The sequence below is a fragment of the Stylophora pistillata genome, chromosome 4 (genome assembly GCF_964205215.1).
Source record: "Stylophora pistillata chromosome 4, jaStyPist1.2, whole genome shotgun sequence".
Lineage (NCBI taxonomy): Eukaryota > Metazoa > Cnidaria > Anthozoa > Scleractinia > Pocilloporidae > Stylophora > Stylophora pistillata.
The window spans coordinates 13,848,192-13,867,946 of NC_142522.1; the positions used below are offsets into that span (position 1 = coordinate 13,848,192).

The 19,755-nt window shown below is 37.5% G+C and overlaps 1 protein-coding gene across 20 annotated transcripts in view; it reads left to right on the forward strand.

Moving 5' to 3' along the window:
• Positions 1-587: 587 nt before the first annotated feature.
• The window catches only part of LOC148732542 (protein dachsous-like), a 30,929-nt gene continuing 11,761 nt past the window's right edge, over positions 588-19,755 (forward strand). For 10 of the 20 annotated variants that reach the window (XR_015999705.1, XR_015999703.1, XR_015999707.1 and 7 more), the window contains exons 1-9: positions 590-761; positions 3,919-3,959; positions 5,127-5,289; positions 14,152-14,278; positions 15,538-15,644; positions 16,913-17,194; positions 17,646-17,792; positions 18,077-19,139; positions 19,526-19,584. Coding sequence is in view for 15 of the 20 variants with exons in the window: in XM_088756080.1 (XP_088612206.1) it covers positions 14,187-14,278; positions 15,538-15,644; positions 16,913-17,194; positions 17,646-17,792; positions 18,077-19,139; positions 19,526-19,584 (1,750 nt within the window). In the remaining 5 variants the exon portion in view is untranslated. Of the gene's footprint in view, positions 762-3,918; positions 3,960-4,592; positions 4,753-5,126; positions 5,290-6,485; positions 6,753-10,358; positions 10,595-11,650; positions 11,803-14,151; positions 14,279-15,537; positions 15,645-16,912; positions 17,195-17,645; positions 17,793-18,076; positions 19,140-19,525; positions 19,585-19,755 lie in introns of those variants that run through there. The other 10 variants (XR_015999709.1, XM_088756090.1, XM_088756085.1 and 7 more) reach the window with 9 other exon arrangements.

The following is a 19,755-nucleotide window of genomic DNA, read 5'->3' on the forward strand; positions in this document are numbered from 1 at the left end:
CGCCGAATCAGTTTAATTTGTTCTAGATAAATAAATTTTAAGCCTTTCTTTGGCTAAAAAGGATTTACCCAATTAAACTTTGTCCGGGTGAAAACTTGTCAACATGTTTGCCGTAATGGCGGTAGAACATCTTCTTTATTTAGTTCAATTAAATTTCACTTTTCAAGGAGCTGAAACAGTTTCCCAGAGGAATATAAAGATAGAAATTGCACTCTACTCAGTACATCAATTAATGCAAACAAAATATTGACAAGAGTTTTCAATTTTCATCAAGCAATCGCCCTCGAACTCAAGGAGTTGTTTACCTCTTCCTTCGCCTTGCGTAAATCCTAGTAGTTCTCAATTTTTCTTTCCGTGCACATACAGAAATTATTGACACTGTTACGTCAACTCTAGCGCAGAGAGAGTGAATATGCATGGTCGTGAACCCCGCAACCAATTGTCCTATTCCAACTGCCATGCGCAAGACACTGCGGAGTTCTATTGGTTAAAAAATTATCCCGAAGGCATTCCATGGGTTTTTAAGTTCATATATGTTAATTTTGACTAAATTATAACTTCTCGAAAGCGAAACATAGTGTTTTGTCTCGTAAATATATTGCGATGTGAAGGAACTCGTTAAAGTTTGGGGTGTCCATGGTGTTCGCGACATAACTCTGTTTCAGGCAGTGATCAAAGGACCATTTAAGATTTCCAAGAAGACGTATTTAGCATCTTTGGGGTAAACAATGAAGCTTAGGGAAACTGTGGACAAAACATAGGTGAGTGAAATTTTGTGGAGTGCACTTTACACGAAAACACTAATAATTTATTAGGTTTGTATCGACGATTACTTCAACCACTAACAAATCCGAACTTTTCAAGCCCTTTTTAAGAACAAAACTTTCAGATTTAGTGACACATTTTGTGAAAGAATTCTCAAATGCAGATCCAATTTTCGTTTTTTTTTTTTATCCCCTAAAGAAATGAAATATTTGAGAAAATATTCTAGACAATTTGTAGATGAATGTGTACTTTAATAATTAAACAACGTTTTCAAATGGGTAGGACAATAATTAATGCTTGAATTCTTTCCCCTTCTCGCGAAAAAGAAATAAAATCAGTGTTTCTTTTAGTAGAAATTTCATGGTATATTTCTAGCAAAATCCAACGAGGAAATGATTAAATAACACACGTGTATTTGTAAGGGGATAAAGGTAAACTTTAATACATTTACAAAATAATTTTTTGTTGAACAAAATAAATCAATCACGGGTTCGCCGATTCGCTTTGTTGTTCTTTGAGTTTGAAAATTGTATTTTCCAGTCAAACATTTTCCTATACAAAAAGTTGAAAAATTCCCAATTTCCTCTATAAGCCCCTATCGAGCCTTGTGCTGAGGAACTATCCGTCTTTGAAAAATCTCTTCTCGCTTTTGTCCAGTTTTACACGCTCATAGAGCAGAGATGATTTCCGATGAGCTTAACTTTCATCTCGAATCGGTAAAAAATCAACATCAGTCAAAAGTGAGTTTTGTTATTATGTGGAATAAGATGCTGGAAATTTTGCCGGGGAACTATGGCATCAAAGGCTTTAACAAACCAAAGCGACCTCATCAAGTTTTCGGTTTTACAGAAAGTCTGTCTTCTCAATAACTTCATTATTACTGTCAAAAAAACAAATTGTTATGATGAATTTTGAATCGCAGACCACAAAACAAAAACATCCTATTTACACTTTTCATCAAACGCTATAAAGAAACTGAGTTCTTTTTCCATAGGCTCATCGGTCAGTTCAATGCTTCGATGCAGGGCGCATTTTTCTGTGTTCTTTGAATAAAAATATTTCTGAGATTCCAGGTAAACATGAAAAATCTAAAGAATTAGTTCAGAGATTTTAACAATTAATTTGCACGTAAAATGTCACTGGCTGTAAACTAGATTTAGGTGATTACTGCGTAAGCTCTAAAATAGAGCCATGATAAAAATTCGATTTATCAAAATAAATTGTTCAACTTTAGGTTTGCGTGCTCGCGTTTTTAATTGAGATCTCATTCCCGGTTGGTGTTTATTCTGACCTCACCGTTATACTGATAAAACCAATGGAAGATGAAAGACCCGTCACTGATTGGCTGGTGAGAGGGAAGACAAGGCAAATATGCTAAGCGTAAGTTCTTGTTATGTCTGCTACTTTGTCTTCCGCGCTGGCAATCTCACTTTTTTAATGAAATAAATCCTTAAAACCCACGAGAAGAAAAGAGAACTAAATTATTTTAACTGGTGAAATTTCTGTATATTAAGTAAATCGAGCAAAATCTACAATCATCCGGAATTTTGTTACATTGAGTAAAAAAAAGATCGTCTTATTCTAGCTGACCCTGCCCTCTCGACTGTGGAATTCTTTTTTTCATCAATGTTGTCGAGGAATGAAAGAAAACCAAGTCCGAATTCTTCTCTGTGTCGCCTCCTACGCAGGCCTTTGGCCTATAACGCGATTTGCGTAGGAGGTTTCAATCTTTTCTTCACCACAAAGGTCTTTAAAACTGCTCGAAATAGCACACATCAATCCTACTCGCATGTAGCTACTGTGGTTAATTTTTTTAAGGAGAAAAACAAAGTCTGTGCGGGAAAAATTTTTAAATTAGAAGTTTCTTGACATTTTTTTTTTAAAGGTTTGTGACCTATCCTTGCGTGTTGGAATTCAGTTTTCCGATGCAATTTCAGATAACAGGATAAAACTGTTGGATAGTGTTACAACCCAACGTCAGGAAATCGGGGTTATTCTCATCAATACAAAAAGTTAATTAGTGGCTACACACTGTAAAAGGATCAAGTAAAGAATGAACTCAAAAATTCAATGTATAAATTTGTATGATATCCCGGTTAAACCTTTCCACGAAATTCATTGAAAACCTTCTTGTCGGGCTCTCGAAAAACGCGAGAAAAAACTCGCGCAAGAGAGCAGACGCGCAAGGAGAACTTCCTGCTCGCGCGTTCAGATTATAATCACTCGAAATCCATTGAAAAGGCGCCAAAGTATTGATAACCTTGCTAGATAGGATTAAGCTAATTCCTGAAGGGTTTGAGACGATCATGATACCACTAGGGTCACTCGCGTTACTCGGCGAATTAGTTAGCATATAGACCCTGAACAAACCAAGTTTGAGGGGTTGGAGTAGAATAATATCTATAATGGCTAATGAGCTTTTCTGGAATGGCGGCTGACAATCAAAATTATTACCTAAGATATTCAGCACACAACCACCCACATAAGTATAGTTTCTTTGGGAATCTCATTAATTAAAGGTCAAATTGTCAGGTCTTTCTTCGGCCGATAAAATTTATTGAAATTTATTCGTATCTGTACCTCATACACCGTCTGACGTGGAAAGTTTTAGCACTCTCGTCGAACCTTGAGCTTTCTCATCACGAGTTTTGCCTTTCCTTAGGATTAGCTTTGATCTAGGTCTTCACTTTCAAAAATAGTTATTTTAAAAATTGAAGAAAACTCAGCCTTTACACACCATTGTCAATAGAATCTTCAATCATTTCATATAACTCATAAGAATTAGAGGCGAAGACGTTTGATGTGAAGTTTCTTTCTCAGCTAACACTGGGCTCGAGTCGTTAGTTAAGTCCCAGCGGGGAACAAATAGCTATTTTTGAAACAGTTTGATCTCAATGAAAATAGTGCGTCGTCTAAACGAGCTAATGGCACCTGTTTTGAAATCTTCAATGATCTTTTTTGGCAGTTGATTGTTTTAGTGAGACGTACAGGTATGTTCGTCGGCACAACAGATCTCCTAAGAGTGAGTGGGCAATGAAATATGTGGCACTAAAGAGTAAGTTTGAACTAGAAGCACGCAAACTTGATCAAGTACCAGGCAAATTCGGAGACACAAAGATTTGCAAACCTCTCAAAAATCTTCTTTTCTTTTAGTATGCCAAAGTGAACGATGAATACCAACGAACAGTATATAGGTAAGGGGTTAGTGAAATTTTGCGAAGTTATTCAATTCTGTGTTTACTATGAGACAAAGGCTCACTTAGTTCGAGGCCTTAGACAGTCACTTGTTCAGAAGTTACGTGCGTTATATAAGAGAAAAACACATTGAAACATTGAGGCCTCTAAGGTACAAGTAAAACCAGGTCCTATTCCAAAAGTATCCCATGCGTATACTTGCAACAAATTCACAACAAATTCACAGTTGAGCAGATAGTTCGGGCCCTTATATAGTTATCATTTTGTATTAGATGTAAAGAATGGCTTAAAACGGCAGCCATTGTATTAAAGGAACGTTGCTTTAACAAAGGTCGTTGTTTTTCACAGAGGGTGCAGGATTGGATTGTTTCGCTTTACAGAAGAGCGAGTGCTCACGCTTGTAATTGTTTTTCCATTTTGTTCTTTCTTCACTGAAAATAAACCTTTCGTTTTGTTACAGCTCATTGACCTTTCTCTACTGGTGGTTACGCGTCACAATTTCAAATTAGATTCTTAGGCCTCGCATCGAATGAGAACTCTTTAGTAAGGTTTTCGAATGACATTGCAAAAAAGACTATTCGTTTGCCGGAGTCAGCAAAAGTGGTCTGTATACAAAGTTTTCAAAACTTTAAGTATGAAACAAACTTATAAATTTAACAAAACCACAGTTGGATAGCTGCCCACAGATATTGCCTGTTGCCCTTTTGTAGTGATGGCTTTTCTTAGGGAACGTTGATAGTATTTTGCTGGTGTGAATCAAATTTGGTAACGCCTAGTGACGCAAAAACACAGGTAACTCTCTTCGTCCTTAACAATCTGTTACTCACTTCTGTGTGAATTGAAATGGCCGCCTGGTTTACACTTTTGTTTTGACTCACCACTTGTATATAAACCAGCGTTTTGAGTTGGCCAAATGTTCACGCGTTATTTTCTTTGTTAGTTCCCAGTAAGAGTGGTGCGCTCTCGCCACGAGTTCTCAGCCGTCTAGTCAGTCAAGGAAAAGTTCTATTGTATTCATGATTCATTCACAATCGTAATTCAGAAGCAGTTTCAGCCGTGTCCCTTGAGACAAACAGAGTGCGTGCGAGCACAGAAAAGAACAACACACTACTTTGAACAAATAGGACAAGTGTTGTTGACGAAGTTTGATTTGGATTTTTTGACAGAACGTAGGTTAAACCTCTGAAAAGACTCTACAGAAGCCATAAAAGGAGCGAGGAATGGTCGAAAAGCTAAACAACAAACAGGAGCTACAAGGGGTCAGTTGATGTTTGTGTTTGGAAAGAACAAACATCAAAATTTGAAGTAAAAGTTTACGTAACTTGCAAGGTAAGTTTTGGTAATCGACCTCTGATGGGTGCTTCAGTAAACCTTGACGTTTCACTGCTCTGTTTGTAAAGTTTGGAAGAGTTTGTTTATCATTTTTGCATTCTCATAGAGAATGCTAGAATACTGGTGGATTGTAACGCGCGCTGTCATCTTATAATTGCCCTGAAATGCGCTCTGAGTCACGATTGAAATTGTCTTTTTCGGTAGAAACATCCGGATGCCCTAAGGCTTCGCTAAAATGGGTTGAGTGCGTGTTCAGATATTGATATTTATCCATCACGGACTGAAGTTCTGTTGGACCCCCCATTGTTTCTATCGCCATTGCTGATCGCATGAATAATGAGTCTATTTATTTAAGTGTCTTCACCCGTTGCCAAACGGTCATTTTCTCAGCTGGAAGTCCACCTAACCATATTGTGACTCGAATGCAAATATTCAGTCGGTATTTGCTGTTATAAATGTGCCCAACCAAAACGCAAAACACCGCTAATTGCCTGTCTCTTCACACTTTTATAATGGAGCGATAAAAGCACCTTATTAATGAACGCTTATCTGATTTAAAGATGTCTTAACCTTTCACATGACAAATATGGATTATATTTACCGCAGAGCCCAACATCTTTTGATGTCAATTCCGACAAGTGAGCCATGTAAGGCCAAACGTTGCATGTTTAATAGTTGGGCACGATGGTCGACGAGGATTACGTAAATGAAATAACCTCGGTATTTTAATATATTTCAAAGTTATTATGGCCGCTTAATTACTTGTTTGAGGCTATCTGTTTTGACTAATCACTCTTGCCGCACAAGCAGAACCAACATAAAATTTTTAAAACAAACTGAAATAACATGGATATTTAAAGAACACCTCGATACTATTCTAGGCGGTTAAAACGGTTACTCGTGCACATCCAGTATGGTTACAGGTATTCTGACGCAATGAAGGAAATTGAAAGAAATGGGGTACAATACAGGTCAATGCATGAATTTAAAATGTATTCTTGCTAGTCACCCCTCCATATACCGGCCAAATAAATCATAACGAACAAGGAATAAGTAATTAAGTTTGTCGGTCTTCATTTCAGGTTTAATAATCTCGAACAGTACAGTCAATGGCGGCTTATGGTCGTCATCCATTTCGAAATAGAACGGAACAATAACAGTGATTTAACGATTCAAAGTAATCTGCAAAACCTGCAAAACTTCTCGTGTCGGGGATCATGATGGAGAGAAATTTGCAAAAGAAAGACACTTGAATCAAAGAAGATAACTTCGTATTCGATTACAAGATAAAACGGTTAACGCGAATTCTTCGCAAGTTTTGACATAAACTTGGTATAAAATTCCCGCAGACGCTATGGCTCGGAAGTGAGACAATTGAAATAAACGAATGGCTACAGCGCTGTTACGAAGGAAGGGTAACTTTGATTGGAAAGCAAGCTTACAAGTAAATTGATGAGCAAGTAAGTCTTTTACTGTAGTCATTTTCAAGTACACGAAATTATTTTAGAGGGCATGTGGCATCGTGTATGAGTATTGTTATACGAACGTGTGCGCAGCTATTGTTGCGATGACGAGTAAATAAGACTCCATTGAAGAGGTACGAACGGTACATAAACAGATCACCCACCAGTATCATAGCTCACTTCGTAACAGCTCTCTCTCCTCTTCAAGTCCGAAGGGAAAGAGACCGTTCCTACTAGAACAATGTAGCATTGCGGCATGATTTTATAGGATACCGTGTTTTACAACTGGCACTGAAACACTCCGTACGTTCTGTCTCGTTTGAATTCATCACAAAAGCCTGTTTTATAATTAATGCTTCAAGTCATGATTAGCAGATTACCAGGTAAACCAACTCCAGATGGTTTGAAATAGCTGAATCGAAAGAAACCTTAAAGAAGAAGTGCTCGATTTAATCATGTTAGATATTTAAAACTAAACAGTTAAGCTCAGGTAAGAGGCTCTAAGAAGGCAATCAACATTCATGTCAGTTTAGTTTCTGACAGAATGTCAATTTTCAATCAAAATTGACCGTATTAATCACCGCGTTTAGACACACAAACAAAACATTGCGGTCTGTTATTGTTTTAATTTAAAAAGGGATATCAACTCTAAAGAGCGATTGTGATTTTAGGGATAAGTGATGTAGCCAAAGGACTTTAAATGTTTCAACAACTCAAAGGAGAGCTTAAATGGTTGAAATCCTGGCTTAATGTCGTAAGTTTTTAACTCGTAGGATCTATGTCCCGGATGTTTAGTATTAGATTTTATCTGAAGTTTGCATGGCAACACAATTGGTGGCCGCTTCTAGCTGTAGGGCAGCTTACAAATTATGAAGGAAATCTATAGATTATGACGAAATATTTTATCTACCATGATATTTATGAAATGTTTGTGTAGAGCGACGAGCAGTAGTTGAGAAAAAGTTTTCGTTTCAATCTTTTCATTTTGAATAATACTAAGTTGTCGTTTATAACTCAGGTTGTCGATGTCTTGAACACTTGTTCTCAGTACGTGGTTAATAAATTCTCGAATGAACGTCACTTTTCAGCCTCTAAATATCGTTAGAGCTTTGCAGGCCTCGAATACTTGTAAGTATTAGAACTAAAAGGTGAGGGTGTCCCTTGAAGTCGATAGATATTTCTTATCCCTTCTCATCAAATCACATTACGAAATATTTTAAAATCTAATCTTCACCTCAGTTTGGCAGCTTATTGGCTTAAGGTTCTATAGTGCCTCTTGTTTCAGGAAACTAGTTGACCTCACTTCCAAATTCCAATTGTCACAGGCTGAAAAAAATCTTCACCGGTTGATTTGGGTGAGGGTTAAAATAAGCAACACAGGTGCATCAGTTGTTGTAATTTCTTGTCCAAAGGACAGGCAGTGGGTCTTCTATTTTTTGAATTTGAAATACTTTCTTGTGTACTTTAGACACTTTTCAAGCATTCAAAACCGCGACGTATTCAGCCTTAGCCTCAGGGAAATTCCGAGGTTATCTTATTCAATTCAAGCTTCAAACTAAACAAAACTGAAGGATATTTTATGGTGATAACAAAGTCAGAGCCAATTGTAGAATCTGTCTTAACTATCTTATCATTACACAACTGTTGGCTGTGTAATTAGCCACCTGTTTGTTCGGCATCCTATCACAGAGATTATTGAGATCAGATCTCTGAAGCAACCAGTGACTTGCTTTCCTATGTTCTAACATACTTCCAATCGCTTTTTTTACATTTAGTTTTGCAATTAGTCAAAAGTCTGAATTGATGTTAAACCCAAATCCAAATGGTAACAACTTCAGCTTCATGGTAAATCCGAAAAATCTCGAACGAGGATTTAAATATATACGTTTGCCAGTCATTAATATTCTCTCGAGTGCAGAAAGCAAACAGGCAAGAGCTGAAGTCTCTCAAGATGGAATTCTTAGACAAGACAAAACAGCATACACGGAAACTTAATAAATAATGCTGAATAAAAGTGCCGAAACTGTCATAAAGTTGTATTGATGCTCCTGAAATCTCAGATAGGATGCAAATCTGTTGCAAAATATTTCATTTGCCAAACCCTCCCTCAGGTAGATCTTACACTAAGCTGCCCACGTACCTAACATCATATAAAATACATTTGAAGAAAGTGTGTTTCCTGTAGGCTAAATTAAAGGACAGCCAGCTATTTTATTGGGATTCTGTTTGGAGTGAATTTAGCATTGTTATAGCTTAAAAAAAAAAAAGCAACAACGAAAAGCAATTCTTCGAGTTTGTGAGATGATTGAACGATCCGATCAAAATCAAATGAGAAATAACAAAATAATCAAGAAAATGCAAACATTTCTTCATATTTCAAAATAGATCAAATTGTGCAGTATTGAGGGCAAGTTGTTACTGCTTTTTTTCAGCTAAAGAGGATAATAATTTTGATATTTCCATTATAATAGCAGAGTATTAGAATACATATTTAACTTATTATCGACCAGTTGAAACGAAAGTGTGTTCAACAATCTGATGATATACAAACGCAAAACCCGACATATTTTTGAAAACATTTCTTATATCAATAAATCAGTTGAGAATCTTTGTTTTCATCTGCTTTAATGAGAACGTGTATTGATTATGAGTTTGATTATTCTGGCTTCATAGTTTTGTCATATAAAGTTTCATGTAAATTCCTCATCAAAATCCGACGTATTCGAAGTAGTTCGACCCCAACTAAATTTACCAGCGTCATGTGTAAGCAATCTAAAACCGAAATATCACAGAATATTTCAGTTGAATCGCTGAGAACATAAGTAAACACAAATAACCTCTTTTTACAGCAACCTCAGGCAAGCTTTCTAAACGGTAAGATCACACAGTTGAGCCGTTTGTGTTCCTCTGTTGTTTAAGAGTCATTTAACTGCAGGCACGTAAGCTTTTAGAATTGACAACATTTGACAATTTGAAACAATAACATTTAATAACAGATCTGCGAGTGACTTTATCATAATGAATCACGGAACATTTTTCTTCTTAAATTTTAATTAGAATCCATCTTTTAAAATGTATCGTTCTCGCGTGAGATTTCTCATCGAATATAGGTAAGTCATTAAACATATCATCGATGGAAATTCTCACACATAAGTACCTTTTTTTCTCTTCCTTAGTCTTTCAGCTGTACAAGTTTTATAAAAATATTAACTTAACCTCAATGCAATCTCCAGCGTCTTCATAAACTTAGTTATTACAAACCAAGTTCTCTGAGTGGTGAATTGATAATCTTTACATAAGTAATGAAGCCGCACGCAGAAGTATACCACACTAGATAGATATTAATTCATTGTTATTCGGATTATGCAAGGTTCTTGTGATAATTGCTTGGAAGTCTTTACAGTTAAATTTACAGTGATAAGTATTTCAGGGCGTTTGGTTTGTGTGGGTGTAACATTAAGAGTCTCCTGCAACTTTACAATGGACCACCGCGAATTGTTAATGTTATATTTATTGCTTGATTATACCGAAACGAGCTGGAATCAATCCAAATATGTAGTATGACTACTGAGAGGAGCATTCGTACAGCGCGGCGTGATAAGTCATCAAGGAATAAATCGTCATAACATGGTTTATGGCCCTCTGGGTTGGTAGAAAACTACGGAGAATCCATTCCTACAAAGAAGGAGCTGAAGATTTGTCAAGAGATTTTATCCCACAAAAAAACGAACTGCGCTGAGGACTGAAACAATGCATGTCGAGATGCTACAAAAAGCCTGATTAGCAACTGTTGCGGAATCTGCTGCTCATAAGGTTTAAAAGTTCTGCCAAAATTAAACGTAAGTTTTTTTTTTTGCCTTAATATTTATTACTTGCCGTCAAATAGATAGATATGTCAGAAGCACCTTCATCCACTTAGGTTAAAATTTAGTCCGTATTATTTACTAAACGTTGTAATTGACGGAGATTGGAGGTGAGTCACCTGCTGGATAATGGCTTAGTAGACACAGGAAGTCAACCGTAATTTATTGATGCCCAGTCTGGAAAACCTTCGAATGCCAACAAACATGTCGTATCATGCTAAAACCAAAAATGAAAACACACGAAAATGAAACTTTTCACTGCTGAAAAATGTTTCTGTTTTTGGAAACGTTTGCAAACAGAGAGTAAGACAAATGGTTTAGTATACACCAATGCCTACGGTATCGAAAAGTTAAGTGATCTCCGCCAAGAATAGCACCGGCTGAGTACCTGTATCCATTACGAAAGTTTGTTTGAAAGGTCGAGGATGTTGACTTTAATTGTAGCAATTACCTTTGAGGGAAAATAAACTTCCTTGTCATTACAAGAGAATAGCGGAGTATGACCTTCATTCGATCGATTTTTGTTTCACGTTTAAAAACTTTCGCGAAAAGAGTTGAACAAATGGATCGTAAGATTCTAATGAAACGCCTCGTGTAAATTTAGTGGATATTTTGGCGGCTAAAACAGTGTTTTTCAATTTGGACAACTTTATGATAGTAATAGGACGTGGCTAAGATATAAAAATCGAAATTTAAGCCACATATTAGTCACTACTGAGGTTCGAGTTCTTGATAAATCAAGAGAGTGAATAATAATTATTAAGTAATTATTTCAGTAATTATTTATCCAGCACATAGACAGATTAAAGAAATCAATCTGTAATCCCGTGGGTGGAAGGCTGGGATTTCATCCTGAAAGTTAGATACTTTTTTCGGTTTCCCCTGCCGGTGTTCGAAGATCTGAGGTTTGTTAGCTACCTGTATTTCCCAGCGGGAGCTGCACATGGATGGCGGCCAATTTGTTGGGCTTGTAGCACCTCACGGGGTGGCTATGAATACGTGATAAGTCAAGAGAACGACAACACACTAGAAAGATGTCGAATGACCACAATACTGTGCCATCTTAACACTTATTGTCTCATCGTAAGGGTCATCCTTTTGTGGTTAGCTGTATACATGTAAAGATGTCGAGATTTTTTAACTAAGACACGACGACACGAACTTGACAAAAGGCTCAAAAATAGGTATGCTTCATCTTAAACATTTGAATTATCTTACAAGTTGCATAGCTATAGGGCATGTAAATTAGATTTTTTTCCAATCACTATGGACGTTTTCAATAGAAAAATAGCTTCTTCAATGTTACTTTCTGAAACCTATAACCTTATTTCACTTGGAAACGAAAAAGAAGGTCTTCTATATACCTATATCACGGGCCTACTCCAATCAGGAAGCAAGTCCGATATGCTATTAATCACCTCACACATAACGGGAAGCATTCGCTAAACGAAGAAATCAAACGAAACAAAACCGTTTGTAATTTACCAGCAGATATTCTAAGATTTCATCACAACCAGACATTCGTGTTCTAGGGAATTAGTCTTGATTTGTTGGGGAAACTCTGGTTGACCGCCATGGCACAATTCTTACCGAGAACGAACGTATGTGGTTCAGTTGGATTGTTCTACGGGTTTTCGGTAGAACTGTTTTAAGAAATGGATGAAAACGTATACTTTCTTCACCTGAAGTGTAAAAAGTGATGAGTTAGACCTGCGGGACAAAAAAAATTATGGTTTTAAACAGAAGACAATCTTTATGTTGGAAAGTTTCGATGGACTTCCTGATTCAGTTACTTAACGTATCATTTTGCGTTAGGATATTATTCTTTAAATAACTCTTTCGGTTCGGTTGTAAAGTTGAGAATGATAGATTTACAGATATATGAAATGAGCCCGAGGCAAATCACCAAACGAAAATGTACTGACCACACAAGATCTGTAAACCCAACAATGCCATACCACGACAGGTACTTTTTCACCAAACCAAAAACAAAACGTAGAACTGAAGTACCATTAAATCTAAACCAAAATAGCGGTGTGTATTAATAACACGAACAACATAATGTGGCTCAGATTTTTTCTTTATTTTTTGTCAATATTGACAAGTTATATCATGAATTGAAGTGATTATCGTCAAAACATATTTTGATATTCAACATGACCGGCATTATTTGCATGTCATAATACTAATACCGTGACGAAATTGAGCCTAGTAGACTTCCACAATTCGTTTCTGAACTGTTGCATTTTGTCGTATTTTGGGAAGAAAGAAGTTCTACACGTCTTTGAACTTCATTTTTGTATTCGTGACACATGTTTCCGAAAATTTTCCATACCAACTTTACTTAATTTTTTTACGAAACAAGTTGAGGACAATGGCTAAGTAGCGGTTGACATGAGAAATATAAATAAGTGATTATTTCCCACGTACTATCTAACCACCCTGTATAACTTTCATGCATTTTTCAACGCTCACCCACACATGAAAGTACGTTCGAGTTCTTCTGATGTTTCCCTTTGTTATTACTAAGATTATTTATTTACGATATTTTCTCGGCCGTGGAAACTACTTCAATTGGACAACATAAAGGCTGTGCATAGCGTATTTACTGATCATTTTCATAGAGACACCGATATTTTTTAGGGAAATAACGTTACGTAACATCAGTAATCTGTCATGAAATATAAAATAACTTCGTTTCCTGGACAATCAGCGATCACCATGCGCATGCGCTGGTCAACGTAGTACTAAATATGTACGGAGGCTATAATTGGTGGACAAACATCGCAAAAAATCGGACCGCCGTTTATCCTGATTCTATCAGTCACGATTCCTGAAGAGAAAAGCTCCTTCAAAAATTCGACCGGACGAAATTAAGGTGTCATCGTAAAACCATTTGTATGTCTGTTAAAGAGAACCAAAGGAAGATACATGTATTGTGGCAGTGCACAAAGATTACGTGCACTTTCTGAGATTTTCACCAAAGTTGACGCACACCTCGATCACGAAATGCCTCATGGTCAGGCATGTCGCACAACGTTTGCCATGTGAAAGGGGCAGATTTAAAAAAGACCTACTCGAAAACGTATTAGGAACCTTCATCAAAAGAATCCCAGATTAAGCAAGAAACAGCGGCAAGATTCATTTGGAAAAAAAGACATCGAGAAAGAATCCAACAACAAAAGCCGAAGACAAGGATTGACCTCTTTATTCTAGTGAGTTTTGTTTCATTAATAAGGTGCAATTATTATCAGCATGCGTGGGTAGTTTGTCCAGCTAATCCCAAGGATTGCAAATTAGAGAATAGAAACCTGCTCATGCATGATAAGATGACAGCGCGAACACGTATCATTATTACAGTCACAGCGATGCATTTTTTTTTAGTTTCATTTCTGATTTTCTCCAGCAACTAAGAAATATCAACTCGAAAACGACTTCGACTTTGAGATACTGGCTCTCACAAATTGACTCGACCATTTTCAATTTTCACGGTGTGAGGCAGCTCAAGTTTGATAAAACCTCTTTCTCGCTAGTAATCAGCTGATATCCGTGAACGATCACAGTCCCAATGGAGACGGAAAAACTCAGAAGACCACGCCAGTTGAAGAGGCGTTCTAATATTCGCTGGACATGGCTGGCGAGGACACCCGTCAGAATATTGTTAGTACAACACATCAGCCACTCAAAATGTCATACGGCAGGCATTGGTTTCATTCTTGGAAGGCCTGTGTCCTCTTCCATAATTCTTATCTTTGCATATTACTTCATATCAGATAATACAACTACTGCTGCAGAGCCAATTCCTAATAACCTGAGCGAAGCTATGATTCAAATGAGCATAGGGCAGAAGGAACTATTGGAATGATCAGAAACTCGTCAACATCTTTCACTATAATCGGCTCCAGAAAATAAATTGGTCTTGATCTTGCGAGATTTGTTTCAGATAACAAACTAGGTGTACATTTATAGGAAAGTGTATTTGTAATTCTTCTTTGGTCCGATGTTTTTATGTAAACTGAACGGCGTTCGCGCTTGCGGCTTCTCTTTGGCAGTTTGTGAGAATGCCACGCGTAATGCATTATTGCTTTTATAATACGGCAAAAAGCCAATGTTCTCTGGGATTGAATTACCCAACTCTCATTTCAAAATAATTTAAAAACAGATCACTCTTCACCTAATATTAACAGAATTTTAATAACGTACTATGCGGACTCGTTACAATATCCTAATTAGACGATAAATGATAAAAATACACTGGGTATTCCAAAGAATTAATATCACAGCCAAATTAGATTTTAGCCAAAGATTTGACATCCCGGAACACCCTAACAAGATTGGTTATCCTTTTGAATTGAATAAAAAGTACCGATTGTTTTTCAATTACAGAACAGCTTAATCGAAGTCTAGCAAATAAACTCAGAAATTGTCCAAAGAGGTCGACTCAACGCTGTTCAAATATTCTATTTTCTAAGAAATATTTCAATGTTTTCGTGCGCACCTTTACGTACGATGAAAATCCAATTACAAGAGCGCTGCATTCATGAACCAATTTTACGAATGACCGCATAACTGGGTCGTAACTATAAAGAAATATTTTAAGTCTCAAGCAATACGTATTAATTACTATCGGGAAAAAATCATAATCCTTTCCGGTTGAATTACATGGCTTTGTTATGATAATTTTACCAAAAAGGTTAAGACTTGACTATTGTTCTTCTTTGGAGAAAAAATCGTTGGGTTATGAAGTAAGGTGCCCGACAAAATTTTAATTAGGGAGAGAGCGTGAAAGCTTTTTGACCCAAATTGCATGGCACAAAACTGTCTCGGCCGATCTTTTAGCAGCGGAACGTTTGAGCTGGTTTTAAAACAAAAACGACTGTCTTCTTACATTGACTAATTTTATTTTCGATTTTCCTCAGAAAACAATTAGCAATGGAAAGAAGACCGGCAGAGCTTCCACGAATTGCCACAGTGGCATTTTTACTTATCAACTTCGGGGTCATAATATCTGATAGTCTTGTCATAGGTAAGTACGATTTTGTTTCCACCTCAAGGAAAGTTCAATACCTTAAGTAATTAAAATCTACGATTTATTTCGAGCTACGAACTCGAAATAAAGAGTGCGCGAATCCATAAGCATAGTTTATATCCTTCTGGAAAATTACATGAGTCTGCAGAACAGTCATCCGCTAAGTCTGGCTCTTTTTAGTTTGTCCCGTCAAAAGGCAAAAAATTGTAGACATCAATCTCTCTTGACATTTAACATTTCACGATGGCTAGATCTAGATACAGTCATTATCATGTTTGTAATCAAACAAATATCCTCCAAAAACGATTTTTTCCTTGTCAGTAAAGTTTTGACCAGTTTTTCTAAAGATGTTTTAAAGGTGAATAAAAAACATGAAATAAAATATTGCTACTATACTTTGAAGACATTTGGTTGTTTCGTACATGAAACTAACTAGTGAAGCACAGCAGGTGGTGCCAAGGGTTCGCAGGCTTTTGCTCTAATTGGTTAACTATTTACTCCCAAGATGTGCCTTGTAATTATCCTTTCTAGCCAATATACATCTTCTTTTAATTTCATGTTGAAGACTATGGTGTCGTAAAACGATAGCACTTTCAAGCCCATAGTTCGTCTATTTTTATTGTGTATTTGTTAGATGGTAGACCAATATTGTGAGGGATATTTCAACGTTGGTCCAACTTAGGAGTGAAAGTGTTATCAACAGGGCAGGAGTCACTTGATAAAAATATATATGAATAAAAGATCAAAATGGATGAACAGGTCTGGAGCTAGTTACTGGACGTCCAAATCTTTTCATTAAAATAAAAAAAAATTAGCTAACCTTTGGTGCAGACTTGAGCGTTTGCTTCAGCCAATCCATTCAGCGGAATTTTGTCTCAATAGTACTGAAGTATCACTTGCGTTCAGCAGTATCTCTGATGAACGACATCCGTACTTCCGGTAACCCTGGGGGAATAAAAACCATATTTCTCCTCTTTGGATGATCCGCACTCCATAGCGATCTGAGAAATAAGCTACACCTCAAACAATGTGCCGTTTGTTGAAGGACATTACTGACAAATAACATCCGTAATTCCTGTAACCTTGGGAAATAACATCCGCATTTCCTCGTTTCATTTTATAAGATCGCCTGTATTCCTCAGTTTATTGCATTTCAGGCAATGTTTCTCGTTATGTGACATGAAGGCGGACAAAACTGAGAAAAAGCACGCGTACGTCCTGTAAGACTGGGATATAATACCTGTATTTCCATCTCTCTTCATTAGATGACCCACATTCTACAATTATCTGCATCGCCGAAAATACTTCATACAATGTGTCATTTGTGAAGGACATCGAAGCCGGAGTGTTCACCTCCTTAGATGAAGTGGGAAGTGTGAAAAGCTGCGTGCGCAAAGCCTGCAACAGGCGGGCAGGTCACATGGCTTTTCTTGTAGAAAGAATGTGCTATATGGTCCGTTGTTACGTGCCACCAACATCATGCAGAATTGGAAAACCTTCGACCCCAAGTATATTCACAGTTTCCATCACCCCATACACATGGTTTGGTAAGTCACACAGAGGATCCTGGTCTAATCGGTACCAAAAAGTTAAGCCAGGGGGAAAAATGTCTCACGGAAAACAAATGTGTTCCAACTTCCGTTGCTAAAGGTTCTTTAGTGTCTAGTGTTGGTCATAATTTGAGAAGCACTTGAGACTATACTACATATCTCAACGCCCTTGGAGGGGCACGTTCATTTTTGTATGTTTTGAACCAATGTATACTTGTAGTAAATGATAAGTGATCATGATCAGAAACGTAGGTATTAAAAATCAAGGTGTTTGGATTGCTGAATAGCTCACGATCATGCTCAATACTCAAAGGAGGATCAACCTTCGTATATTATAAAGTTGGAAACCAGCCTGGTGGCTTGTCACCTCAGCAGTTTTGTCACGTGGGAGGAGTAGGAAAGGAAGGCTGATGAAATTTTTTTCACACTATATGATGTTCTTGTTTAGATGCTGCCCCGGTTTTCAGCGACAAATTACCCGAGGTGATTGAGGTCAAAGAGAACAATCAGAGGGGTCAAATAATCACAAACATTCACGGCAATGCAAAGAGCCGCCGAAGTCCGAACGCTTCTATAAAATATTCCATTTTAACAGGTACGTTAAGTTCTGGCCACCTACCTCACGAAAATATATTTTAAAAAATATGTGCTACGAATGTGCGGTTTGACCAATTCGGTGATTATTTTAGTAAAAACTCTTGTATTTTCAAAGCTAGGGAGACTTGCTAGAGAAAATTTCACTTGATTAGTTGTTGCAAAACATCACTAGAGTCACACAAACCAAAGGTATCGTTTTTCAAACCTATCCAAATCCAAGCTGATAAATTATAACGCAGGAAATAAACTCAAATTAACGTTCACTTGTTCACTTTCCCTTAGGAAACACTGGAAATGCCTTTCAACTTAGAAAGCATCCACGCGGCCAAAGCGCTTCCCTGGTAGCGATCAGGAAACTGGACCGGGAAAAAATCCCTTGGTACAACTTAACAATTTTAGCAGTAAACGAGGACGAAAACAAATCAAGCACCAGAGTACTGTCAATCAATGTAACAGATGAAAACGACAATGCACCTGTATTTTCACGAACCAATTACTCAGTGACAATATTAAGTAACCAATCCTCTGGCTCTGAAGTCATCAGGATCAATGCAACTGACGCCGACATCGGAGAGAATGCGCGCATGCGCTTCTACTTGCTTCATCACCAGTCTTTATTTCGGATGTTGCCAGAGAGTGGAACGATTTTACTGAACCAGAAAGTCAGAGTGGATCGCGAACGCAGCTACACGCTTATCGTGGCTGCGAGGAACGGAGCGCACAAGTCGATTGCAACCGTTCAAGTGCATGTTCTAGGTGTGAACGAGTACAGGCCTTTCTTTGAGAATTCAGAGTATAAAGTCAAGGTTTCAGAAGCTTTGAAAGCAGGAAACTCAGTGACAAAAATTGTAGCGAGAGACTTTGATTATGGGAAAAATGGGGAACTTAACTTTACGATCATTGCTGGGAACGTTTCTTACTTCAGTATCGACAAGGAAGGTGTTGTCAAGACACGAAAGTCGTTATTGACTCGCGGAGGTCTGAATTGTACCTTAACCGTAATTGTGAGTGATAAGGGAACGCCTCCGAAAAGATCGATGAATGTAGCAAAAGTTTATATAACGATCGACGAGATAAAGAAACACAAAGTCAAATTTGATCTGGAGAGGTATCACGTGACTATAGCAGAGAACACACCTATCGGCGCTACGATTCTCACTGTTCGCGCCGTTACGGGGGTGAGACGCGGGAAACTCGAGGAGCGGAGACTGGACAAGAAATCTTCCAAACGTGTCGTTTATTCTATTGGAAATGTAGACGGCAATCGTCATTTTAAGATCAGTAAACACACAGGAAAAATAACGACGAAGGTAGCCATGGATTACGAGAAGGTCAAAGAATACAGGTAACTATCATTTAACGAATGAAGAAGCCTCACCTGTACATTGTCTTTTTTTATAAATCACACACGAAACGGTTGGAACCCGAAAGAAGCGTTAGAAGAAACAAGAGAAATAGTTTAGTGTCTTACCTACCTTCCTGGGTGCTCCACCATTTTCTCTACGTTTTACAGCCGAGTGCGTCGACCAATCAAAGCCCACCATACATCAAAACTTGATCATAAACTCAAAAGAAAATTGTTCAGTAAGGTCCAAAGGGCGATGACGTCATAAATACACGTGACAGTTGCACAAGTGACAGTTGCACAGTTGCACACGTGACACAATGCAGTTGACAGGACCTACGAACTTTTCTTATTCATTGAAAATGGTTTCTTTTCTTTCTCGTTAGATTGACAATATTTGCAAAGGACACGGATAAACGAGACGAGAGCGGTCGCTATGAACTGGGTAAATTTCGATAAAACTTTAATTTTCATGTTTAGAACCGCCTATTTTCTTTAAGCTATATCAAAATAAGATTTGTAACAAAGCCTAAAAATTGCTTTCTAGTTCCCCTTCCCCAGGGACCGGTTATAATTTATTGCCCAAGGGGGGTAGGAAGTTGGAGGATTTTGGTTG